Below are 25,697 nucleotides of genomic sequence, written 5' to 3'. Positions count from 1 at the left end.
CCTACCAACACAGTAACTCACAGGGGTCCCCTGGCCCGGGGGTCACGACTGGAGCGCAGAGCCCTGGTGATAAGCAGGGTGCCCGTGATGATGCCCACCAGGCCCACCACCAGGCCCAGGGCACAGACCACAGTCTCCGTCGCCTCTGTCACCTGGACCGGCTCCTGGGCCTCTGGGAGAAAATGAAGAGATAAGTCAGAAGGTGTGGTGAAGGTTGGGGCTGGCCTGGGTTGTGTGTGGAGACAGAAGGTTCCAGACCATTCCATGGAGCCTTAGGGTAGGAGACTGGGGGAACTGGTGCAGAGAACACCAGGTCCTGGGGGTACAGGGTGCCTGGAGGGTTTGGAGGGGAAGAAAGGCTCCGTACCCCAGTGATTGAGGCTGGGCTCCTGCAGGCCCCAGTGCTCCACCTTGCAGTCATAGAAGTCCTCGGCCGTAGGAAGGAAGGTCAGGTAGTGGAACTTGTGGAACGTGTAATCTGTGCGTGGCAGGAAGATGCTCTCGGAAACACCTTCTGTGACAGGCTGCCCGTTGCGCAGCCATGTGACATGGAGCACTGGAGGGAAGAATCTGTCCACGTGGCAGATGAGGGTGTTGGGCTGGCCCAGCTCCACCGGCTCCTTGGGAAACACAACCACCTCGGGAGGTTCTGGGAGGAGACAGACCCTGGTTAGTGCCCTGTTCTGGGGGTGTCATCAACCTCAGGCTCTGATCTTCCTGGGTTCTGGAATCAGAGCCAGGAATCTCACTCCACTGACCAGCCTCACTCAGCTCCACCTTCCCCTGGAGAGGGAAGGGGTGATGCAGCCCTCGACTATACTGGACTGAGCCCACGGACACTCAGGGAAGGGTCACTCAGCAGTGGACATCTGGGTCTCCCATTTGGTGTGCAGCAGAGGGCCCTTCCATCCCTTCCCTGGGTGAATGAACAAAGACAGGCAGTACCATTGGCGGCCTGGGTGCGATTGGAGCGCTCTATCATGATATCCAAGTTTGACTTTACTATAGCAATATTAGTCAGCCCGCCCTGAAAATCAAAGGAAAGTCCTCGGCCAAACTCAGACAGTTGCCAGATTGTCTCCTTCTTGTCCCGATCCACGTAGAGCATCTCATCCTCATCAAACTCAAACATAAACTCCCCCGTTGGTGCATTGGTCTGTGCAAACATGGCAAAAGTTGACACATGGTCCACTGTATAAGGAAAATAGAGAAAAATCATTATAAAAATAAGAACGATTATGTGAGTGGTGGGCACACAAGAATAAAAAGATTTATTAATACAAAAAGGCAGAAAGAAAGAGGTCAGAGGAAAGATAATGGGAAAAGAAGGAGTAATATCAAAAAGACAATGATGTAGAGCAGTTACAAAAGGATCTGAGGGAGGATCAAAACTAGGAGACGATCAATGAAAAGTCTAGGTGCTTCCTGGTCATTGAAAGTCTGAGCATCCAGGCCCTACAGAAATATCAATAACAGTGACAAGTAACATTTAATGAGCACTTACTGTGTGCCAGGTATTGTTCTAAATATGTATTATACTGTTTAAATGTCACAATAACCCTATGAATCAGATACACAAAGTACTACTTTTAAAATAAGGAAAGGCAGAGAAGCTAAGCAACTTACTTCAGATCACACAGCCATGTGTAACTAGTAGAGAAATGTTTCTTTCCCTATAAGTTCTTGATCCTTCTAGGACCACAGATGTTAAAGTGTTTTTAGAATCATGGAGGTAGATGAGCAGAAATATTGTTTTTCTTATTACAGAACACAGAGAAAAAGCAGAAAATTGAGACAGAAAATAAATTATCCCTCACATTTTAGTGCTCTTTACAGTCTTTGAGTTTCTGTTTTGAACATGTTCAAACATGTTTTGTGTTCATAAATAGCGTGTATAGCTTTAGTCAAAATATTTTTTGCCTTCCAACTCCATTTTAACCCATTCATAATATAAGTCATTATTCTGTCTTTCCAATTTGTTCACAATATTTTTCACTTTAGGCATATTAAATCCAAAGGTTTAGTGTAGTTATTCTGGCATGAGTTTCAAACTTTTTCAATTTTTGTTTTTAATTTTGTTTTCAATGGGCCTCAATTGTTGCTGAGTTTAATAGAACAATGGGATTTATATTTTGTTGTTTCTTAGTCTTTATTAGTTTCTAAGAAATAGCAAAAAAAACAAAAAACTATCATCAATAAGTAAAGCACTGGATATCTGAGTTTCCCAGCTTCAAATGACAGAGCAAGAGTGAAAAGGACTTCAGGACTTATCTGATCCAACCTCCTAACTCACAAATTTCTCTGAGTTTGCAATCCCAACAAGTGGAGACCCCATCTGTACTTGGACAGTGACAGCAAAGAACACTCTTTCACAAGCATTTTTAGGTTCCTTCTCAGTTGAGAAGACTCATCTTCAGAAAAGAGGGCAAAACAAAAAGAAACGAAACCCTCAAGATGAAGAAGGACTGGGGGCTGGGTATGGAGCTCAATAATAGTTTGCCCAGTATGTATGAGGCCCTGGGTTCAATCCCCAGGAGGGAAAAACAAACAAACAAAACAATGTGATGATAAAGCATTAAATTGATAAATGTGATTGCTGCTAAGAGATTATATTCTACAAGAATCGGTGAGTGAGATGGGAAGTAGAAAATTCCCAGATGACTCTCTTATTCTCAGGCTGACCAATGTAACCGTTTTTCTTTTATTGTTTTAAAAATTATTTTTAATTAAATAAAAATTGTCTATATTGTGTACAATATGTTGTTTTGAAACATATATACATTGTGGAATGGCCAGACAAGCTAATTAGCATAAACATTATGTCATATATTTGTCTTTTTGTGTACGCGTGAGAGCACTTAAAATCCATTCTCTTAGCAATTTTAAAGAATACAATGCATTGTTATCAATTCCACTTACTATCCTGTAGATCTCTTAGACTTATTCGTCCTCGCAAACTAAAATTTTGTATCCTTTGATCAACATCTCCCATACCCAGTGCAATTTTGATTCCACTAGTTTAAAATAAAGGAAGACAGTTGAAATGGGAGAAGACTTTGAGTCCAGAGTGGGGCACGAGCACTTAGAATATCTAAAAGTCATCTGAGTAGAAATGACACATGAGCAGTCGTACAAGATGGCTGACTGCAGGGAACAGGTTTGAGCCAGAGGACTGAGGGGTTAGATGAGATTTTTCTTAGGCAAAGTGCATAAAATGAAAATTGCAGAGATCTGAGGAAACAGATCTGGTAACATGATAGTTAAGAAGTTATTTCAAGGAGGAAAAGGAAGATCCAGAGATACAGGAAAACAATTAAGAGGGAGTACACTAAAGGAGGATCTAAAGCAAAGTTCCAGTAACAAAGCAAAAAGAAGTGGATTACAGTGAAAATGTTACCAAGAACTCAAGTCAGAGTGACACTGAAAAGTGTCCTCTGGATTTGGACATATATAGAGGTTACTAACAGTCATGTCGAGAGCATCTTTGGGATGTATTAGAGACAAGTCAAAAGCTTAGCTAGGAAGGTAAGGACTCAGTGTCTCTAGGTAGAGTACTGAGTGAAAGCAAGGTTGCTTATTATTTGTTGGTTCATATTTGTGTTTCTAAGGTAAAGAACAGGTTTACATGTTGAGAGAGAAGGAAACGGTGGGAGGGAAGCAATAAAGACAGCGCTAAGTTAAATAGTAGTGTCCATCGAGAATCCTAAAATGTCTTCATGTCTGTGTGAAGACATCTTGGTGCTTACTATAAGTCAACACTGAAAATAGCCCAAGTGACCATTAACAGGGCAACAGATACTTCTGTTTCTCCACAGTCTCACCTCTTCACTTCTATCTATCTCTGGACCCCTTTGTCCTAAAATTAAACTGTTTGAGGGCTGGGGTACCTCTTTTAAGTTATGAATTTGAATCCACATCACTACATTTTTGGATGACAATTTTATGCATAGGCTTGATGCTCCCTGGTGTCAGCAGCAGGAAGAACATCTTAATTTATTATCCCTGACTGAGTCCTCCAACATCTAGCCATCCAAGATCTAGACCTCTCAATGTAGCAACAGTCCTCAGGTCACTCAGGACCTGAATCACAAGGTTAATAATAAAAAAGGAACCTCTATTATCTTGAAATAAGGCAGAACTACCCTCAAAGGTCTTGGAAGAGTCCTAGGATCTTGGGAAAGAGTAAGGAATACAAGACTACTCCGAAGTTCCAACACACAGAGTAAATAACTCTGAGATACACAAAGCAGAAATTGAGGATGCAGGAGAAATAAGAGGAATCCAGGGTTCCAGTAGGGTTTAGTTAGAAAGTCACTTTGTGCAGAAGTCTAGAAATGCAGAGTACAATCACCAGTATTGGGTCTGGATGTAAACCTTGGCTCTTTGACTTGGTGTATATAACCTTGGAAAATGTATTAATATTTTTGAGCTTCATTTTTTTCATCTCCAAAATGGAGATGATAATATCTCCATCAATGGTTCCTGTGAGATGTAAAGATGGAGAAAAAAAAAAAAAAACACCTATTAAGTTGTGGCTGCGATCGCTATTATGATCATTGGAGCAAGAGGGAACAAGAGCAAAATTCACATGAGGGGGGAAAAGAGAGAAAAGGGACATAGAGGAAAATAGACAATAAGTCCCTAAAATCTCTAATTCCTAAAGCCACAAGCTAGCTGCCTGTCCCCACCAGAACCTTTTGGGTCTTCCTGAGCACTCACCCTCGATGGCCCCAGCTCCTTGAAGACTCAGCAGGAAAGCCAGGGAGAGGGCTCTCAGGAGCATGGTTTGGATCTGGAACATTTTCTTTTCAGAGCACACCTTGTGGGGTCCACAGCTGACAGCCCTGAGCACAGGAACAGTGAAGAGGAACTGAGGTAGAATAGGGACAGACAAGGGCTCTGAATCTGTGGGCTTCTATAGACTGAAAACAGCCCAAAAGGGTGGAGAGGAGTCAGCCTGGCTGGGCTTAACCAATCAGAGAAGTAACAGAGCTGACAGTCCTGTTGCCAGGTAAAGAGAAGGCTGCGAGGGGCTGAGGAGGAGATGGAGGATTTCCAGGAGCCAGCAAGGCCAAAGGAGCGCCAAGTCAGAGTTGATTTTCAGAGTTAGATGTGAAAAGAAAAGAAGTAAATTCCTCGGGTGACAAATGTTTTATATTATATTGTTGTATAATAAGATTAGTCTTCTGCATTTTCCTACCCAAACCCCGTCCCAAACATTCAGATTATCTTTGATATGTTGTCCACTTTTTTTTTCCTAAATGATTTTTAAAGCAATTTCATCAAGTTTACAAAAAAAGTTCTGCAGTTCTTTTTTTTTTTTTTGATCTGCCGTCCTTTGGGGATAAATAACACTATCAAATAAAAATAATCTTTCAGAGCATCTGTCTGAGATAGCTTTCCTTCTGATTTTTATGTAGTTATAAGTTTATAAGTTTTAACTTATATTTAACTTGAATAAAGTTGATCTTTAAATATTTTCCATTCTTGCTTACCTTTGTCACTTTTTATTCATGTTTCTTTTTTGTTTGTTTGTTTTTTCTGGTGTGTAAACAATCTGAAATGCTTTTTCTTCTTTAAATTACTATTAACTTTATTTCCTTTTCATATAAGAATATCCAATGCAGCATTACACATGGCAACAATGGGCATCCTTATTTTTATCTTGTTTGCTTTTTTTCTTTTTTCTTTTTTTCTTTCAGAAAAAGCCTGCCATGCTGCCCAAGCTGGCCTTAACTCCTGGGCACAAGCAACCCTCCTCCCTCAGCCTTCCAAGTATCTGGGACCACTGACTGATCTTGTTTTTAAGAGGGATTTCTCTAATGCTTTTCTATTATGGGTATTGTTCTTTTTTTTTTTTTTTATATTTTATTTACCATATTTAAGGAATTGCTTTTCTGGTCTTATTTTAGAGATTTTTATTTCAAAGTATTTGTTTGATATTTTTAGGTAAAATTACAAAGCAAATAATATTTAATGTAAAAATGAAGTATATTTTATCAATATTTTTCTTGTTTTGTGGTAGCCTTGCCTTGTATAAATAATAGTTATTAACAGATTATTAAAGGGACATGCTATTTTTAGTATTTTACAACTATCTCATTTAATCCTCACATCAAACCTGCATTATTTATGTCCATTCTAAAAATAAATTACCTAAACTATTGAGAATTTAAGTATTTGTCTAATCATCTAAGCAGATAAATGACACTTAGGGGTCAACTAAGGCACTTTCATTGAAGAATCAGAACTTTTATTCCACAAGTCTATACTGAATCCTCCTTCTTAATAGGCACCTTAATAATAACATGACATAATTATGATTATTTATAACAATTTTATATAAATATTTATTTACAATATTATAAATATTTACTTCTCTTGCATTTTACATGCAAGCATTTATGTATATTTTAATATTTGTATTAAAAAATGATGCCAGTTTGACATTTTATTAGAATTTGTGGTCTAACAGAATCACATTTGTAAGTTTGTAAAGTAGAGAGTAATGGTCTTTGAAAGGTTGTAAAAATATTTGCAATAAACACAAGAGAATTAGATGTTTTGGAGTGGGTAGGATCTGTGAAGAATTTTTTTCATTTACTTCTTTGGCTACCAGTCTGTTTATATTCACTATGGAATTAGCTTTCCAAAGCAATGTCAGCTCTGTTTACACCATTTGAACCTAAAAGCATTGCTATAAAGGCAGGTTATATCATCCCCTCAAAGAAGACAAAGAACTGAGGTCCAAAAGAGCCAGTGCCCTTCAAGTTGCATACTTGCTTGGTAGAATAGCTTGTACATCCTCCCAGGGGTATGGGCCTTAGACTGAGCCCTGCTGACCCTGAAGACATTCCTGTGGAAGCGCCTGTACCTCTCCGAACTAACAGGAGAAAGAAAATATAATATCTTAAACATCCTATTGCACAGATAATGTAGAAGGACTCCAGGACTCATTTTGAGTTCTGGGATAGGCACTCTAATCTCTCCATAAATCACACCACTGAATGATCACTTACACACTAAGATAGCACTCATCCCATCTCCTATCCTGTGAGTGTGTAAGAGGTGGCAGGGTTGGGGAATGATAACCCCATAGATGGGCCAATGGAATATCTGAGCTTGCCTTCAGAGAAAACACATAATCTCCCCAAACCTCGAGACTTATCCACCTGGTTAAAGTGAGTATTACTGTCCTCCCTCTATCATCTTAAGTGCATCTTACATACCTCTCCCACTAACCATCTGCCCGGTGAATGATGACTCACATAAAGCTACTTGCTCATTGGTCCTTTTCTCAGAGTCTGTCCAATCCCAGGGTCATAGGAGACTACTTTGGTTCATGGTTTCTGATATTTCACACAGGAGCTCCCTTTAGCAAGTCCTTCCTTCCCTGACTGCTACTTTCTTCATCTCACCAGCCTTTTCTAGCTCCGTGATGGTCCTGCAGGTCTCTGAGGCTTCCTGGACAACAGCTCTAATGGTGTTACTGATGGTACTGTTCAACCCTGTGGTCCAGGGTATGGCCACTCCAGGTAAGAGCAGAGCAGCTATTCCTGGAGGGGCTGGCTCAGGGAACAACTCCTGTGGGTCTTTACCCTAGGGAGCCAGACTTGGAAAAAACCATGGCGGCAGGGAGGGGCCCTGCCACAGCCCCATATCTTTCCTTCCCAGCTAGAGAGTCAGGTTACTTCCTTGTAACTATCCAGCCAACCTGTTCTCTCTTCCAGGGACATGGGCACAGTGAACAGGAGAAAGGTGCCAAGGTGGTGGTATGCTTGTTTCTTGTAGACAATGGGCCAAGAGGTCTGGAATGACTTTAGGTGACAATGTTTCCAGAGAGAGAGGTCAGCAAAGCCCACCTCCCGATCCTCATATCTATATTGCAGTTTGAGGGAACTCAGGTCACCCTGACGATTCAGTGCTCAGGGAGTGTAACTTCCCTTCCCAGAGTGGGGCAGGAGCCCAAGCCCCTGGATGGTGATGACCCCATGGAAAGAAAGCAGGTAGGGGAGGTGATGGTTCTACCCCAGCAGCATTCTTGTTGAAGTTACTCTTTTCATCTTCCCAGAACTTCATCAGAGTATTAGAGAGAATTGAGGTTTGTAGGAAGAATGAGAGGAGGATGTATAGGTGTGTGGAGAGGGGCTGAGTGTAGATCACCAGGCAGCCAAGGAAGAAGAGACTAAGACTTCTCATGCTGCCTCCCCTGGCCAATGTGCATTATGGCTTCTATGATCCACTGTATCTCTCAGAATGCTTCTTAACTCTGTGGCCCAAATTTATACCCAACACCACAAATGGAAGAGCTATAAAATAACTGTCTTAGTTTTCTATTAACTTCCACCTTGCTTTCATGGAGCCACCTTCTTTCAGACCCCTTTACCCCTGTCCTAGAATACATTGTCCTCATTTTACTTCCTCATTGTCCTGGGGTAACCAGATTTGAGTCTCCTGAGTCCAGTCCCTCAAGCTCCAGGGCCCCTCTCCTATCACATCAGGGCTGCTTGCTGACAAGGGAGGGAGAATGTGCCCTTGTGACTCACAGAGGGTTGCTGAGACCAACTAGCAGGACAGCTCAACTGTGGCAATTGTGCCTTTGAAATCCTGAGAATTGGAGAGGGATGTGGCTGCAGGGAAAGGAGCCTGGAGGTGTGTCAGGATGACACTGAATGATGGCAGAGGCGAGGGGAGACTGGGCCGGCATCCCAAAGGAAGAGTTGTTCCGTGGGGTAACGGGCAGTGGGGAGGCGCCAAGGGAATGACAGAGGTGGGTGGAAGTGAGTGTGATGGTGGGAGGAGGGGGAGGGGGTGAAAAGTGAGCCGATATTTGTAGAAGAAATGAGATGAGGTTGTGTAAGTGTGCGGAACAGACTGAGGGTTAGTTACCAGAGTATCCTGCCCAAAGCAAATGATCGATAAAAGCTGCAAGAGCCTGGAGGGACTGCAGGCAGAGTGGGCAGGGCAGACTACGGTCCCCTCCTGCTCTTCCAGTTCCACACAGATCCCCAACTGCAAGCAGGGCAGAAGAGAAAGGCAGGAGAGAACAGGCCAAAGCCAAGGTGGGGTGGGAGAAAAAAAGGCTGCTCAAGACCACCTCAGTGAGCAAGAGGTGAGCAGCAGATGGGCTCCAAGAAACCAGACTTGTGAAGCAACAAGCTTTTGGCTCTGACAGGTTGTTTTTTGTTGTTGTTGTTGTTTTGTTTTGTTTTTTTTCTCTATCCATAGATTTAATAAATCACTCATTGAAAATATTTGGGAAAAAAATGCATCTGTGCTGAACGTGGACAGACATTTTTGCTAGTCCTTATTCTCTGAGCAACACAGCCTAATAACTATTTACATAGCATTTACATTGTATTAGGTATTGTAAGTAATATAGGAAAGGTTTCAAGTATACAGGAAGATATGCATGGTTTATATGCAAGCACCATGTTATGTTATATAAGGGGCTTGAGCATTTGTGGATTTTACCCTCCCAGAAGGTCCTGGAACCAATCCCCTGAGGATACTGGAGAGATGACTGTATGAGCCAAACCCTGAAACAGTAGAAGCAGACAGCTGTCTGACAGATTTTTAATATGTGCTTTCCATAGCCAGCTCCCTCATCACCTGCCCACTACCCCAGGGTTTCAGGACCACACTCCCAAGACCCTGTCCCACAAACTGGGCCTTCACAGAAGGTCAATATGATTTGAATCTATTTTTTTTTTTTATTTTGTAGTTGTAGATGGACAACATGCCTTTATTTTTTTTGTTTACTTTTATGTGGTGCTAAGGATCAAACCCAGTACCTCACATGTGCTAGTAAAACATTCTGTCACTGGGTTACATCCCCAGCCCCTGATCTGAGTCTTTCTGAACTTATTTTTATGTCACTTTTTCCCCCAAGTAAAATCAGTACAATAAGTTGGGCACAGTGACACACACCTGCAGTCCCAGCTACTCCAGAAGCTGAGGAGGGAGGATTAATTGAGTTTAGGAGTTTGAGAGCAGCCAGGGCAACAGAGCAAGATGGTGTATCAAAACAAAGAAAGAAACAAACAAACAACTCACTAAGATAAAAGAGAGGTGGAAAAAATAGAGTCAGCAACTAACCAATAAAAATGTTTGAAGGTGTGGTCCACAAGGCAGCTCTCCTGGAGATCTTCAAGGAGCCAGTGAGCTGAATTGGTTCCTCCTTCCTATGAGTTCCTTTAATGTTTCGCTAGATTAAAACAGAACACCATAGTAAAGGGGAAAGGAGCTAGCATGTATTGAGCAATGCCAGACACAAAGCTACATGGTTTATATATGTTGACTTACTTCATTCTCACAGCAATTCTTCACAGTAAATGATGTTAGGAGTGTATTTTAAATTTCAAGAAATGGAGACTTAGCACTGGGGCTGTAGCTCAGTGGTAAAGCACTTGCCTAGCATGTGCAATGCTCTGAATTTGGTCCCCAGCACTGTGAACAAAAATAAGAACAGAAACAAAAGAAAAGAAAGAAAGAAAGAGAGAGGGAGGGAGGGAGAGAGAACGGAAAGAAAAAGAAAAGAGAAAAATGAAGAAACAAAGATTTAGGAGGCTGTTTCTTGCCAAAGATCACCCAGTAATACATTGTAGTACACGGACTTAAATCTGTTCATACCTGTAATGTATTCTTTTTCTTCAACTGTATTGCCTCCATTACATCCTCCCGCAATTATTTTTTTAGTAGTTCTGGAAGAGACATTAATTCACTTACATCAGTGCTTTTCAAAATGTGCTCTGGGTAACTAAATTGTCAAAAGTTCTACCTATCGTGTATGGCTTCTCATTTTAAAAAAATGAAGGTTTCAAATTACATTTTAAAACCCTCACAAGACTTATGTCTGCTTTACGGTTATAATTCTATTTTTAAAAGGTAAATGCCTGAGCTGGGTACAGTGGCACATGCCTGTAATCTCAGCAACTGGGGAGGCTGAGGCAGAAGGACCACAGGTGAAAGCCAGCCTCAACAACTTAGCAAGGCCCTAAGCAACTCACTGAGACCCTGTCTCAAAAAATAAAAAGCTCTGGGGATATAGTTCAGTGGTGAAGTGCCCCTGGGTTCAATGCCCAGTAAAGGAAGGAAGGAAGGAAGGTAGGAAGGAAGACAGACATTAAATTTTGCCAGAGAAAAGTTTTAAAATTATTTTTCTAGACTGAACCCATTATTGATAAATGAGGAGGGGGAAAAAGGACTAACAGATTAAAATTACAAGATGCGCATTCAGAATGCATCTTGAACACGGAGAGGCAAGTGGTTAGAAGAGGGATAAAGAATCTGGACCAGAGGGGATTAGGAGCAATGGATCAGGAAACTCAGAAGCTGAGACAAAAGAGACCAGGAAAGGGGCAGGCCAGGATATCTAAGCCAAGCAGGGATCTTGCCTTAGCCACTAATGGCTTGTTGGTGACCTTGAGGTTGGCCCCACCCATCCCTTTTCTGTTCTCTGCCCCTAACTGTGCAGCTTCTGAGTTGGAGGTAAGACAGGACTCACTAGAAGAGTCAAAGCTATTCTGGCCATCACTGTGTGACAGGAGGAATGAGCACATCACCCCCACAATCACCCCATCTTGCTCCTGGAAACTCCAGGCCTATTTTCTTCTACCCTCAGGAAGCCTCCCCAGTAAGAAGGCAGCACAGCTTCATCTAGGGCTTTGGGTTTCTTGTCTTTGACTTTACCCTCTCCTAGTTCCTCTCAGTCTCCCCCTGACATGGTGAAAAACAGGTGAGCATTCTGTTTAAACATGTTTTTGTAGTCCCACCACGCTTGCACACTAAATGTGGTCTCAGAAGCTGTGGGATCAATTAGATCTGGCATTTAAACTTCTGATATCCTTTCTAATGAAGTAACAGGCTGCTCCTATGAAAACATACTTAATACACTGGCTTAGAGCTCCCTCTTGTGGCCCAGGAATAACATTCATTTTATCTGTTGGTTCATTCACCGATAAGGAAAAGTGTATTGAGAGCTAGGTTAGATGTTGGATATATAAAAAGAAATGCTAATCTATAGAGGATGGATCAGACATGCAAAACCATCACACCACCTTAATTTCCCCAATGGTAACAAGAACAGAGTAGGTTCAAAGAGACAGAAGCAAAAGGATTGCCAGACACTGAAGACCAGCATGAGGAAGGCTAGCATGCTTTTTGCTTTTCGTTTGTTTTTTAGTTGTAGGTGGACAACTTTATTTAAATTCCTTTATTTTTATGTGTTGCTGAGGATTGAACCAGTGCCTCACACGTGCTAGGCCAGCGCTCTACCATTGAGCCATAAGCCCAGCCCCAGGGAAGGCCACCATGTTTCTTTAGGTAAAAATTGCATCAACGAACTGTCTGTGGTGGCACATGCCTTAATCCCAACAGGTTGAGACGCTGAGGTAGAAGCATTGCAAGTTCGAAACCAGCCTCAGCAATTTAGCAAGTCCCTGACTCAAAAAAAAAAAAAAAAAAAAAAAAAAAAAAAGGAGGGGCTGGGGAATGTGGCTCAGTGGTTAAGTGCCTCTGGTTCAATCTCTAGTACCACCCTCACAGGTGTTGTGGTTTTCATTAAGATCCATTCCACATCTTGTGAGAACAATCTTTCTATAGTCATGTTTGAAAAGCTATCTTAACTTCCAGGCTATGCGGGCTTTCCTTATACTGAGCTTTAAGAAAGTTTTAGGAAATTTCTTTCTACCGTCCCAGCATGCAAAACAAGAGTAAATTGAGTTATAGTCAAGATACTGGCACAGAGGAGAGAACACTTCTCGGAGAAAGAGAGAAGGAAAGCACGGAGGGCTTCCTGGAGGAGGTGACATTTGAGCCAAGTCTGTCTACAGTGGCAGCGTCAGGCTGGAAATCCAGATTAGGGAGAGCAACGCCACTCTCCATTCCCAGATCCTCTCGTGTCCCTGCAGTTTCTCTGCCTAGGGGACTCCCTGCTCTAGTGAGGCTCTGTTCTTCCCTGTGACCACACGTGAAATATCGCCCTCCTCCAGCTGCTGAAGAACTGACGTCTTCTCAGGATGCCCTCACCTTCCCAAAGGTCCCTGAGTCACCCCTCAGCAGTGGGTCACGGTACACTCAGTAGATCCTCTCCTGTTACGGTGAGAAAACGGAGGCCCAGGTAGCTTCCGTGACCCGAGATCACAGGACTCGCTATTAGGGGGAAAACGTGGAATTGTAAAAGCCAGCCCTGAGTGGGTGAAGCATCAGTCCCGTGCGCACCGGGGCCACGGAGCGCGGGGGCCGCTCGGCGGCACTGGGCCCTGCGGCGTCAGGACCGACCCCAACCTGAGGGGCGAGCGGGCGGGGGTCGCGGGACCTGGCGGCGGCCGTGCGCGGCTCCGAGGGGGCGAGAGAGGCGGGTCGCGCGGGCCGCGGGGTGGCGGGCGGGTCGGGCGCGGGGCTGAGCGCCGCCCTGCTCCCCGCAGAGAACTACGTCTACCAGGCACGGCAGGACTGCTACTTCGTCAACGGGACGCATCGGTTCGTGGAGAGATACGTCTACAACCGGGAGGAGTATGTGCGCTTCGACAGCGACGTGGGGGAGTACCGCGCGGTGACCGAGCTGGGGCGGCCGGAAGCCGAGTACTGGAACAGCCAGGAGGACGCCCTGGAGCAGGAGCGGGCCAAGGTGGACACCTGCAGACACAACTACGAGACCATCGAGCGCTTCACGGTGCAGCGCCGAGGTGAGCCCGCGGCGGGGTCGGGACGCGGGGCCGTCTCGGGGGCGGGAGCGGGACGGCGCGGCCCGGTTCGGCGGGGCTTGCGCGCGGCGAGGGCGAGGACGCAAAGGGCCGGGCGTGAAGCGAGGGGAGGTGGCATCGGGAGGAAGCCGACCCGAGCTTAGGCCGAGCCGCTCACCCGCGGGGAGTGAGGGGCAATGAGGCGACAGGAAGCCGGGCGCGGGTAGTGGGAAAAGGAAAGCGAGATGCTGCGCCCAGAAGAAACACCCTGCGGAGACGTCGGTGTGCAGAGCTTGAGGGACGCCTGCCCCCGCCCGACTTCCTCCGGGAAGGGAGATCTGGGCAGCGTCGGGATCATTTAGCAGGCGGAATCCCGTGGGAAGAGAGAAAAGGGCTGAGTCTAGGGACGCGGGCATTTGAGATGCTGCCTCAGAGACAAAAGTCTGGGAAGCAGAACAAGAAGTCAGGAGTGGGGTTAGAAGAACCAAGGCAGAGAAGTGTCAGAAAAGCTGAGGTAGGGGGCGACAGCAGTGCCACCAACGACTTCAGAAGACGAGAGGTTGAAAGGTGGATTTGGAAACCAGGGAGAGCAGATTACAGCGTGGGAGCTGGAACTGAACCACGTGACTGAGAAGTAAGAGGCCAGGGATGAGGTTGAGAGTGGTGCATAAGCTCTCTGGGGTGGAGATGGTGTTTCTTTTTTTTTTTTTTTTTTTTTTTACAGACTGCATTTTGATTCATTGTACACAAATGGGGTACAACTTTTCATTTCTGTGGTTGTACACAATGTAGATTCACACCATTCATGTAATCATACATGTACATAGGGTAACACTGTCTCAGTCTACTGTCTTTCCTTCCCCCACCCTCTCCTGCCCCATTTTCCTCTACACCATCCAGTTCCTTCATTCTTCTCTCGCCTCCACCTCCCCTCCCCCTCCATATGTATCCTCATCCACTTATTAGAGAAAACATTCTGTCTTTGTTTTGGGGGGCTTGGCCTACTTCACTTAGCATATTTTCCAACTCCATCCATTTACCAGCAAATGCCATAATTTTATTCTTCTTTAGGGCTGAGTAATATTCCATTATGTATATATACCACAGTTTCTTTATCCATTCGTCAATTGAAGGACATCTAGGTTGGGTCCACAATCTAGCTATTGTGAATTGAGATGCTATAAATATTGATGTGGCTGCATCACTGTAGTATGCTGATTTTAAGTCCTTTGGGTATAAGCCAAGGAGTGTGATAGCTGGGTCAAATGGTGGGTCCATTCCAAGTTTTCTGAGGAATCTCCATACTGCTTTCCAGAGTGGCTACACCAAATTTGCAACTCCACCAGCAATGTATGAGTGTGCCTTTTTCCCCACATCCACACCAACACTTATTATTGCTTGTGTTCTTGATAATAGCCATTCTAATGGAGTTAGATGAAATCTTAGGGTGGTTTTAATTTGCATTTCTCTAATTACTAAAGATGATGAGCACTTTTTCATGTTTGTTGATCACCTGTATATCTTCTTCTGTGAAGTGGCTGCCCAGTTCCTTAGCCCATTGGGTTATTTGTATATTTGATGTAAAGTTTTTTAAGTTCTTTATAAATTTTGGAGATGAGTGCTCTGTCTGAAGTGTGTGTGGAAAAGATTTTCTCCCACTCTGTAGTCTCTCTTTTCATCTTACTGATTGTTTCCTTTGCTGAGAAGTAGCTTCAAGATGGTATTTTCTCTAGGATTCCCTGGGGCTGTTATTGAGTAGTGTTTGCACTGAGTGTGCTGTTCCTTCAGAAAACCTGAGTGTGCAGGGGAGAAGAGAGGTGAACTGTGTCTAGATCCACGACTTTTCCAGGACTTTTCCAGAGCATGTGGCTTGTAGGATAGGATGGAGGGGTGAAGGGTGAGCTTTTAAGGACACTAGTCACATAGAAAAGGGAAAAGATGAATAGCAGAAGGGAGAGGCTGTGGGAACACTCACCTTTGATCCCTTTTTTTTTTTTTTTTTTTTTGAGAGTAGAAAGCAAGGTTTTCTGATAAGAGTAAGGAGTAAGGATGAGAACCAATGGTAAGAATTATGAGTGAAGTGAGTTTAGAAAAGTTGCTGAAGTGATTGGGTAAGAAAATATCCAAAGACAAAAATTGGATTGTCAATAATTATAGGGCCTGACCTTTAGTGGATAGGGACACTAATGTGGCATAATTCATTACCAGTTCACAGAGAGCCCTATTGTCAGCCTGAGGAGTCTGGGTTAATCACCTGGTCAGTAGGTCCCTACCTAGCTCCGCTCAGCAGAGTCTCCTGGAGATCTTTAAAGCACAGATTCCCCTAGAATCACAGCTCAGAGTCACATGCAGTAGGTGATGACGTCAGGAAATCTATATTTTTCATTAGCTCCCCAGTAATTCCCATGTAACTAGGTAAGTGTTGCAGACCCTAAGGGTTTGGGTTTGTTTCTGAGGTAGGAAATGTCAAGGTCAGAGTTCTGTTTTCAGTGAGAGGTAGATGGGTTGGAAAGAGGAGTGATGGGAATCAGAGAGATAGAATAAGAAAATGTTGTTTTTGTCTAGGGGACAGTAATAGAGCACAAATTATAAGGGGGAAGAAAAGAGAGGAAGGGGAGAATGAGGGCTGTGGAATTTGTAATGTGGATGCCTAACAAAGTTTTAGAAGAAACTGAGCAGGTATTTTGTGGGCATTGAAGAAGGCAACCTTAGAATATATGGGAACATTTTTCCTTTGTGAAATATATTTTTAGCTGGAGAGAAACTAGACCATTTATCAACAGACCCAGCTCCATTGCCCCCCGATGTCAGGTGTATACTCCAGGCAAAGTTCTTTATGGAATGTTCTGGACCTTAAAAGAGTCATGCAGTTATAGCCCCTGATTTGCATGAGGCCCAAGAGTCTTTTTTTTTTAATTTTTTTTTTTTTAGTTGTCAATGGACCTTTATTTTATTTATTTTTATGTGGTCTCAGAATCGCACCCAGTGCCTCACACATGCTAGGCAAGTGCTCTACCACCAAGCTACAACCGCAGCCCAGAAGAGTCTTAAGGGAGAGAGATTTAACCTAATTCACAAATTGCAACTTAAATAGGAGTCAAACATCTAATGAACTGAGTTTATAAAAGTGGTCAAAATAAAAGGTGTCCCTGAAAACAAAGCACCTTAAGAGGAAGAAGGCTGGTGGTATGAACCAGTCTGAACAGGAAGTAAGTTGTTAAAGGAAACAGTAGGTTTGGGTATAGCTCAAGAACATGCTTTTACCTAACCCTGTTCCATCTCAGCACATTTGTTTCTCATGGAAACAGAAATTAGAAAAGAAAGGACTAAGTAACTAAGGACCTAGAAGCTCTGATGTGGGAAATTCCCCTGAACAGGATTTCTCTAGAGGCAGATGGATCTTTTCTGGCCTCTGGAGAGCAGGAAAACCTCTGAAGTGTTAGATTTCTGAAGTAGTAACTATCAGGAGGTGTCAGGAGGTGACAGGAAGTAGGCAGCAGGATGGAAATTGACATAGGAGCGGCAGAAAAGATGGATGAGGGAGGAACAAGGAAAGGAAGGTACATGAGAGAGATACAGAGGTACAGAGAACATTTACATTTGAGGGCTGCATCAGGTAACCCAGAAAGACACTGCAGAGGAGAAACTTGGGAACAGACTGAAATTCCTACTAATCAAACAGATGGGGCTCAGAATGTTAGGTTTCAAAATAATACTGTAAATATGAAGATCTGAGGGTTTTATAGATAGGGGAGAGGATAAAATATATAGGCTATTTGAAAAATAAGTCATTGTCAAATTTGTTTCATGTACTTTTAATTTTTGTGACATAGACTTATTAAATTAGAAACCAGAGAATGTAATTGCCAATAGTATCTTCAGGAAATTATCTAACTCAATTTTGCATCTATTTAATTAAGACACAGGATTGAAAAGATAGGTAGTTTCACAGCAGAAGAAGCATTATTTATCAAAAGACTTAATCAATGGCTTATAGTTAAAATTTCTACTAAAATTGCCACAAAGTGCTGCTTTTGTGTTGCCCCTAATTTTCCCAAACTTTATTTTATAACTAAAAACTATGTATATTCCCTGTGAAGGTCTATCTGCATCTCTTCAGTATGACAGGTATCCTTCCACTAACCCAATTATGACATTTGTATATTAAACATATGAAAAGTACTTCCCTAATGAAAACACCTAAAAAATAATAACCTCAAATATCATTCCATTTATTTCTCCTAGTCCAGCCTAAAGTACAAGTATCACCCTTCAAGAAGGGGACTCTGCAGCACCACAACCTGCTTGTCTGCCACGTGACAGATTTCTACCCAGGCAACATTAAAGTCCGATGGTTCCTGAATGGACAGGAGGAAATAACTGGGGTTGTTTCCACCAACCTGATCCGAAATGGAGACTGGACCTTCCAGATCCTGGTGATGCTGGAGATGATCCCCAAGCAGGGAGATGTCTACACTTGCCACGTGGAGCACACCAGCCTAAACAGTCCTGTCACTGTGGAGTGGAGTGAGTTACCTTCAAGTGACACTTCTAGACCCCACATTCTGAGAAGCAGGAACACATTGGCTCCAGGGTCCACTCACCTGTCTTATGTGTGTATACACCAGAACCATCTCTACCCACTTGTAGTTATAAGCTCGAGGCAGTGGAGACTAGCCTGTCCCTGGGGGTCAAGATCTCCCTGCTTGTTAGAAAATCTAGGCAATCAGACATTTTCCTGAATTTCCCTCACCCATGGGAACCATTTTCCTTCAACCTTTTAGACTGGTCTGTGTTATTTTGAAAAGCAGCCAGCAAAATCAGCATCTGTCCTCTTGTTGAATTCACCAGCCTGAGTCCAGAACGAGAGGGGGTCCTTTCTAAATTGACTCCTCCTCAGTGGATCCCTCTCACTGTCCTCGGGCTGACATCCTACCTCCAGCTCCAGGATCTCAGACAAGACCCAAGCAGGGATGTAGCTGGTGGCCATGAAACTAATCCTGGGTTCTGTTCTTCCCAGAGGCACAGTCTGATTCTGCCCGGAACAAGACACTGACTGGGGTAGGGGGCTTCGTGCTGGGGCTCATCTTCCTTGCAGTGGGCGTCGTCATGCACATGAGAAGCAAGAAAGGTAAGAAAGCCTGCGAGGTGACTGGTTCTTGCCTTTTCCTGGCTTGCTCATCTGCATGATAACGAATTGAGACAGCAAAATCATGCTGGAGAGTTCTGGAAGCCAATGAAATTAAGATTGTCAAAGCAAAGATGAGGGGCTGGGGAGATAGCTCAGTTGGTAGAGTGCTTGCCTTGTAAGCACAAGGCCCTGGGTTCGATCCCCAGCACCCAAAAAAAAAAAAAAGCAAAGATGACCTGTAGGGAGTGAGGAATTCTCAGATGACAAGGTCTCCAGGTGCTTGGGTTCACGCAGGGTCCACGTTGTGATGGGCACTGGAAGGTGGGGTAAGAGTTTCTCTCCTTCTAAGGTGGCTGTAATGGCTAAATGCATTCCCTTTCTCCTTTCATTCCAGCTCAACGAGGACCTTGATAAACAGGTAATACTCCTCTGATGGAAGCTCACATAAACTGCCTTTTATCAGGCTAAGACTCAGTCAGATAAGACCATAATTTTTGTCCTGGGGCTCAGAGGAAGAGGGCTCACCACCTAGGATGACCTTTTCTCCACCCCCACAGGGATCCTGATCTTATCAGAAGACTCTGTGCCTTGGAACAAGAATTTTTCTGCATTTCTTAAGTCCCTGACCTGATTCTTGGGTGGGCAGACCCCTGACTTCCCAAGAGGATATTGCTGCCAAGTTATTGCTTTGAAACCAGCATCTATAGTTCTGCTCTTTGACTCAGTGCCCAGTTTCTTGAGACTTTCAACCAAGTTCCCTCCTCCTAAACTCCATAAATAATCAAAATCCAACATGGTTGTCTGTTTTCTTTTAAGAATATGCAATGAGTCATCTCTGCCATTGCTTTTGCCTGAGGGTTTTTGTAAACAGTCAGAGATAATGGACAAGGTCATTGTCCTTTACAAGTAGGCAAGAAAAACATGAAAATGGGGATATCCTAACTGTTGCATAAGGTAGCCAACTGGACATGGAATTCTGCACTTACTATATTTATATTGTGGGCTGTCTCATAATCATGTTTGCCCGGTTCATCTGTGTAGGTCTGGGACCATGATTCTCAGTTATTCATTGGTGAGCAGCGACTCTGCATATGAATATGGTTATATGACTTGTATTCACCAATTCAACACGTCTTATTGTATGAGTCAGGGTTCTCTAGAGGAATGGAATCGACAAGAAGTGTGATTATAAAAAGGGGATTTATTAGATTGGCTTACACAGCCAGAAGCTGGATAGTCCACAGTGGCTGTCTGGAGAGCTGGCAGAACCAGCAGCTGCACAGTCCTAGATGCAGAAGCCCCATGACAAGAAAGATCAACAGTGCTAGCCTAGTCCGAGACCAGGGCTTCTGGAAACTACCTGAAGCATCACTGGCAGAGTCGATTTTGGTAAACAAAAGGAAAAGAGAGCAAGAAAAGTAAAGAAATAAAAACTTAAAATTTTACAATAAGGAGAAAAAAGAAAATCTACAGTATAACAGTCATTAAGTAATAAAACCTCCCAGTCTTTAGTAGTCTGATGCATGAGAGGTACCTGACATTGAGCTTCTAGTCTCCAGCAGGCGTCTCAGGATGGGATTTGCCCCACCTAAAGATCGGAGCTCCGGCTTCCAGGATAACCCAAGATGGCCGCTCTGGCTTCCAAATGTGTTGGCAAATGGGGAGCTGCAGCTCAGGGTGTGGCCATGGTCAGCTGGAGGTCCTGGAGGCGGGGTGCAGTTGGTCAGGCAGGGGTCTTGGAGGTCGGGTGTGTTTGGTGTGGTTGTGGGATCCTGGAGGCCGTTGCAATCAGTGGGTCTGGGGTCCTGGTGATAGGGCACAGTCAGTTGGTCTGGGGGTCCTGGCGGCAGGGAGCAGTCAGTCGATGTGAGGACCCCAGAGGCAGGGAGTGATCGGTCGGACTGAGGGATCCTGGAGACAGGGCTCAGTCAGTCCGGCCAGGGGTCCTACGGGGCCTGGCTGTTGTCTCAAAATGGCGGCAGTCACGTGTGATCAAACCTGCAGGTACTGTAACAGTGAACTTCCAGGCAACAGCAGGCATTTGGAGCTCCACTGGCAGTTGGCAATCAGTTTGCTGACTGCTGTCGGACAATCGGGAGGTGAACCTCGTGTGTTGGGTGATGGATAGGTGTAAGGCAGGCGATGAACAGGCGAGAGGCAGGCAAATGGCGGATGATAGGTGACAGTGAGCAATCTGCACTCAAAAAAGGGCGTCGATATGCTGGCTGACTGCAGGTGGTCACAGCAGACAAATGGGGTAAACAGCAGGGGATCGATAAGCAGCAAAAACTGCCTCACCAAGAAACAGATATCCTCTGCTTGAAACCGGAGTTATGGAGCAACACAGAACACAGCCTCCCTCTAGTCCGCCATCTTGGATCTAGAGTCGATTTTGGAAGAGTGAAGAAGCAAGAGTCCAATATCCTCAGATGATGGAAGCAGCAATTAAGAACTCATTCAAGAAGAGCCGAGCTTGCAACTGCATCTGCTTCCTTGTTCTTCCAGCTTTATTCTATCCTGTTGGGTAGTGCTAACCATGCCTAGGGAGGGGCTTCACTTCAGTTCACTATCCCACATTCCAGTCTTTCCTAGACACGCCCTCATGCACGGACACACCCAGAAGCTCTTGATCATCAGCATCTATTAATCCAATCAAGTTGACAATTCAAATTAACCATTACGCTTATTAAGAGCATGTTTTACCATTATTGGTTAAGAAATAAAATAAAAATAAGAATTAAGGGTTATAAATACGATCTAATAAACTTTAAACATTTTCATTGCATACATAATAAATACTGCTTAACCCAATATGGCTTAACCTTTTGAGTGTATCAAGTAGAAGATACAGACTTATCTGCAAAATCTGTATTCCTCAGCCTACCCAGACCTCTTCTCCTAATCATTGGCAGTGGGAGATGCATCCCAATTATTGAAAGACAAAGCAGTACGTGTAGTACTTTTTCAAACATGGGTCTTTTTTTTTAACAATCCAGAAAATTATTCTGAGTTTCATATTTCATAATAAGTTATCTTTAAGTCTAGATAGAGAACATGTTTGGACTAAACATTTCTTTTTCTTTTGTGGGGAAGGTACTAAGGATTCAACCCAGGGTCACTTTACCACTGAGCTACATCCCAGCCCTTTTTATTTTTTATTTAGAGACAGGGTCTCACTAAGTTGCTTAGGGCCTCGCTAAGTTGCTGAGGCTGGCCTCAAACTTGGAATCACCCTACCAAGCTGCTGGGATTATAAGAGTGAGCCACCAGGTCTGGTTAGCACTTTTTTTGTGGAGGTGCCCATACTGAGTGCTCTACAGCACTGGACACACAAAGTTGGTCACCTCCCTTTCCCTGGCTTCACAGAAGCAGTTTCTGGATCCATGTACTCCTGGATGAAGGGTTATGGAAAATAATATTCCTATAAGACAGCTCCCCAAGAAGAATGGAGGATGGTGCGGCTCAGGAGGAGGGAGGGGAAATTGACCAAACATTAAACCTCTCCCAGAGCATTCTTTCCTGGGAGAAAGGGGCGGATACTGAATGCTAGACCCTAAACCTTGACCTTCCCCCATGCCGAATTAGTCCTAAATGATGATGGGCAAGATTTGAGTACTCATCCCTCGGGGTCTGATTTTAACCTGTACAACTAGCCCCTGACGGTCAAAACTGCACGTGCAGGGGCTGGGGCTTTAGCTCAGTGGCAGAGCACTTGCCTAGCATGTGTGAGGCACTGGGTTCAATCCTTAGCACCACATAAAAAAATAACTAAATAAAGGCATGTTGTCCACCCACAACTACAAAAAAAAAAAAAAACTGCATGTGCAGGGTTTCCAATGTTTACATCATCCTCATTGTGCCCTGTAAAACCAAAATCCCCTCCATAACTGATGGCCATTTACCCAGCCAGAAAGTGAACCCCAACGCTGCCAGAGTCGGAGAAGGAATAAAGGCTTCTCTGAATCCAGTGAGGTCTGCTTCCTGTCCTTTTGCGATTACGCTGGACACCCGTCTCTGGTCAGTTCCTATAAGCTACAGTACTCTTCTCTCACAGTCTCCTCTCAGATTGTGCCCTGAATCTGGGAACCAGACTCCTTCATTTCCAAGAGAGGTTGGGGCTTAAGGTGGAGACTAGGGCATCACTGATACAGGAGCAAGTGCTGCCTTGTGTTGTGTAGTAATTTCCACTGTCACTAATGAGGGGATGAGAGAGTGTACAGCAGAAAAGTGAGGACCCTTTCTCTCGTTTGCCTTTCTAGATTCAGAGCCAACACGTGAGAAGTCTATGCAGCAGAAAAATATGATTAAAACCTGCCATTCAAAGACAGCATTCTAAAGTCTTCAAATCAAGCTCACTATTAAATCCCTAGACACAGAATACATAAATTCCTCCCCAGAGTCTTCAGGCACTGAATATTACAAAACATATCCCAGTGGAATCTTCCCCAGCCACCCTCACCCACTGCACCACATGCCACAGGCTAGGGCAGTACCAGGGTGGAAGAGGCATTCTCTGGACCCACCTCCTGGGAAGATCAGAAGCCGTGGTTTCTGCATGCACATTATGGGTCCAAGATACGTGCCTCCAGGGGACTGGGGTGAAGGAAATGGGGAAAGGCCCGCAGCTGCAGAAAACAGGCATTGGGCATGCCCAGCTCTCACATAACCAGGTATTTATTGCTCTCTGGAATTTTTTTCTGGAAGGATGAGTGTAGGGAGAAGTCCCAAAGGAGAAAGGTGTGAAGACCGCCCAGTGTGGGGGCCACCTGTTACCTTACTTCAAATTCCAACAACACTTATTGGATATTTTGTGTTTTAGGCCCTTTACTAGGTGCTAAGCCTGAGTAGGATCAAAAAGAGGCAGGAATAGGACAGGCCTTGGGGACATCAGTCCAATGACTGTGTTGAGGGGCACAGAGATTCAAGGGAAAGCAGGGACTGGAGTTTTAAAACAGACTTGAAGCTGGTGACTTGCCCATGTCCTCTTCTGTCACAGAAAAGTTGCCACCTACAATAGGACAAACAACCAGGTTAGGACTCCAGGTTTAGTGTCATATCCTCCATTCCTAATTTTCTGTCACTTCTGAGGAGAAGGTAGTCTTCTCAACCTGACAGATGTTGCTGCCCCAGGTGATGGTCACAGAGTAAGGGATACCCTGAGGAGATGTCATTTCTCCCTCTTGGGTTCCCCATCACATGACGGCATCCAACTGCAGATGAGTTTGGTATCCTTGAAAGTAGCATTTACTCACAATTGCATATTAAATAAATAATATACATGAGGACCTACCTGTACATGTACTAGGAGCTATGCTGGGCATCCTGGGTAAGGGGAACTTAGGTTCCTAGAAGTTTGTAAACTACCTGCTGCCCTCAGGGGCTTAGGGATGCTGACAATACTCTATTTCCTGGCACAGGTACTAGTTACATGGGTGTTTGTCTTGATCATCATTGGCTGTACTTTACTTTGTTTTATGTATTTCTTGAAAATGTGCTCCAGTTCTCAATAAAAGGGTTTAGAAAGAAGCAAAGCAAGATATTGATAATTTGAAGCAAAAACAAAAGCCAATGAATCTAGCAGAAAAACTGGGTTTTAATAATAGTTGGAAAACATAACATAATAAATGATATAATAAGTGGGACTTTTGCAAATGAAGAATAACTAATAATGAATCAGACATTACTACCCTATGTACATGTATAATTATATGACCAGTGGGATTCTACATCATGCATAACCAGAAGAATGAGAAATTCTACGCCATTATATATGATGTATCAAAGTGCATTCTACTGTCATGTATAACTAATTAAAACCAATTAAAAATTTTAAAAATAACTAATAAATTAAAAAGTCAGACTGAGGAACTCACCCTAGGGCAGCATGAAAGAGTAAATAATAGAAAATATAAAAGCTAAGAGACATGAAGTATAAAAACAAAGACACCTGGGTAAATAAATACCCAGAAAGTAAAGAAATGTAGGAGGAGAGGTAATCACAGGAAAAAAAATAATGAATTTCTAAGCTTTAAGGAAAGATGAGCAACCTGGGTGCAGTGGTACATGCCTGTAATCTCAGCAGTTCAAGAGACTGAGGTAGGAGGATCAGAAGTCTGAGGCCAGCCTTAGCCATTTAGTGAGGCCCTCAGCAACTTAGTAAGACTCAGTCTCCAAGTAAAACATAAAAGAGGGCTGGGGATGTGGCTCAGTGCTTAAACACCCCTGGGTTCAACCCCGGCATAAATAAATAAATAAATAAATAAATAAAATAATTTGGTTGAAAATAGTACACGGAATGACAAATAGATGTTTTTAAACAAATTTATCAGGGAAAAAGAAAAGTTAAAACAAATGAGCTAAGTGTTTGAAAAGGTTTAAAAAGTTCCCCCTGTCTACTATGCAAGTAATAAAGGGGACAGCAAAATACAATGAAAAGGAAAAATAGAGAAGATAAACAAAATCCAATTCTGAGTCATTTCAAAGTTTATTGAGGTCACCAGATTTCAAGAAAGATTGCTAGGGAAAAGATGGAAGATTCAAAACAAAAAGAGAAATGATTATCCATACAGATATTTTAAAAGAAAAAAATTTGTGATCAACTTTATGCCTATCAATGTGAAAATTAAGAGTGATGCATTTTTAGAAAGATATAAAGATGAAAACAAGAGGAAGAAATGGAAAACTGGAGTAGAATAATTAACATCAAAGAAACATTTCGGTTTCACCCCTGGTCTGAGGTGCCTGTCCTGATAACACGGCAGTTGGGTAGGTCCTACCACACTTGAAGAAGAGATCATGCCTCTCCTACACATGCAGCCTGGAACACAGAGAAGATTGAAGCTTTTCAGATCATCTTAGGAAGTGTGTGCACTCTTATTTCC

The 25,697-nt window shown here is 43.6% G+C and overlaps 2 protein-coding genes across 2 annotated transcripts; one reads left to right on the top strand and one right to left on the bottom strand.

Moving 5' to 3' along the window:
- Positions 1-17: 17 nt before the first annotated feature.
- Positions 18-4,822, bottom strand: LOC124988738 (HLA class II histocompatibility antigen, DP alpha 1 chain). Its single transcript, XM_047558462.1, has 4 exons — positions 4,720-4,822; positions 946-1,191; positions 368-649; positions 18-172 (listed from the first exon to the last, which is right to left on the bottom strand). The coding sequence occupies exons 1-4, from the start codon at positions 4,799-4,801 to the stop codon at positions 18-20; spliced, it is 765 nt and encodes a 254-aa protein (XP_047414418.1). The 5' UTR covers positions 4,802-4,822.
- Positions 4,823-7,414: 2,592 nt separating this feature from the next.
- Positions 7,415-18,875, top strand: LOC124989317 (HLA class II histocompatibility antigen, DP beta 1 chain-like). The gene is made up of 4 exons (XM_047559218.1): positions 7,415-7,535; positions 13,428-13,688; positions 17,931-18,212; positions 18,706-18,875. Exons 1-4 carry the CDS (start codon positions 7,439-7,441, stop codon positions 18,873-18,875), a joined length of 810 nt encoding a protein of 269 aa, XP_047415174.1. The 5' UTR covers positions 7,415-7,438.
- The last annotated feature ends 6,822 nt before the right edge of the window (positions 18,876-25,697 follow it).

The sequence above is a fragment of the Sciurus carolinensis genome, chromosome 7, assembly GCF_902686445.1.
Source record: "Sciurus carolinensis chromosome 7, mSciCar1.2, whole genome shotgun sequence".
In the NCBI taxonomy this organism is placed as follows: domain Eukaryota; kingdom Metazoa; phylum Chordata; class Mammalia; order Rodentia; family Sciuridae; genus Sciurus; species Sciurus carolinensis.
Note: the sequence above shows the minus strand (reverse complement) of the source record. Positions and strands in the feature narration are given on the sequence as shown.

Bases quoted from the DNA above. Each gene is read 5' to 3' on its own strand.
- LOC124989317 (XM_047559218.1), top strand. From the start codon at position 7,439: ATGGTCCTGCAGGTCTCTGAGGCTTCCTGGACAACAGCTCTAATGGTG. The intron at 13,689-17,930 runs GTGAGCCCGCGG...TATTTCTCCTAG, and splicing joins CTTCACGGTGCAGCGCCGAG to TCCAGCCTAAAGTACAAGTA. The intron at 18,213-18,705 runs GTGAGTTACCTT...TGTTCTTCCCAG, and splicing joins TCCTGTCACTGTGGAGTGGA to AGGCACAGTCTGATTCTGCC.
- LOC124988738 (XM_047558462.1), bottom strand. From the start codon at position 4,801: ATGTTCCAGATCCAAACCATGCTCCTGAGAGCCCTCTCCCTGGCTTTC. The intron at 1,192-4,719 runs GTGAGTGCTCAG...TTCCTTATACAG, and splicing joins AGGAGCTGGGGCCATCGAGG to TGGACCATGTGTCAACTTTT. The intron at 650-945 runs GTACTGCCTGTC...GTCTCCTCCCAG, and splicing joins TCGCACCCAGGCCGCCAATG to AACCTCCCGAGGTGGTTGTG.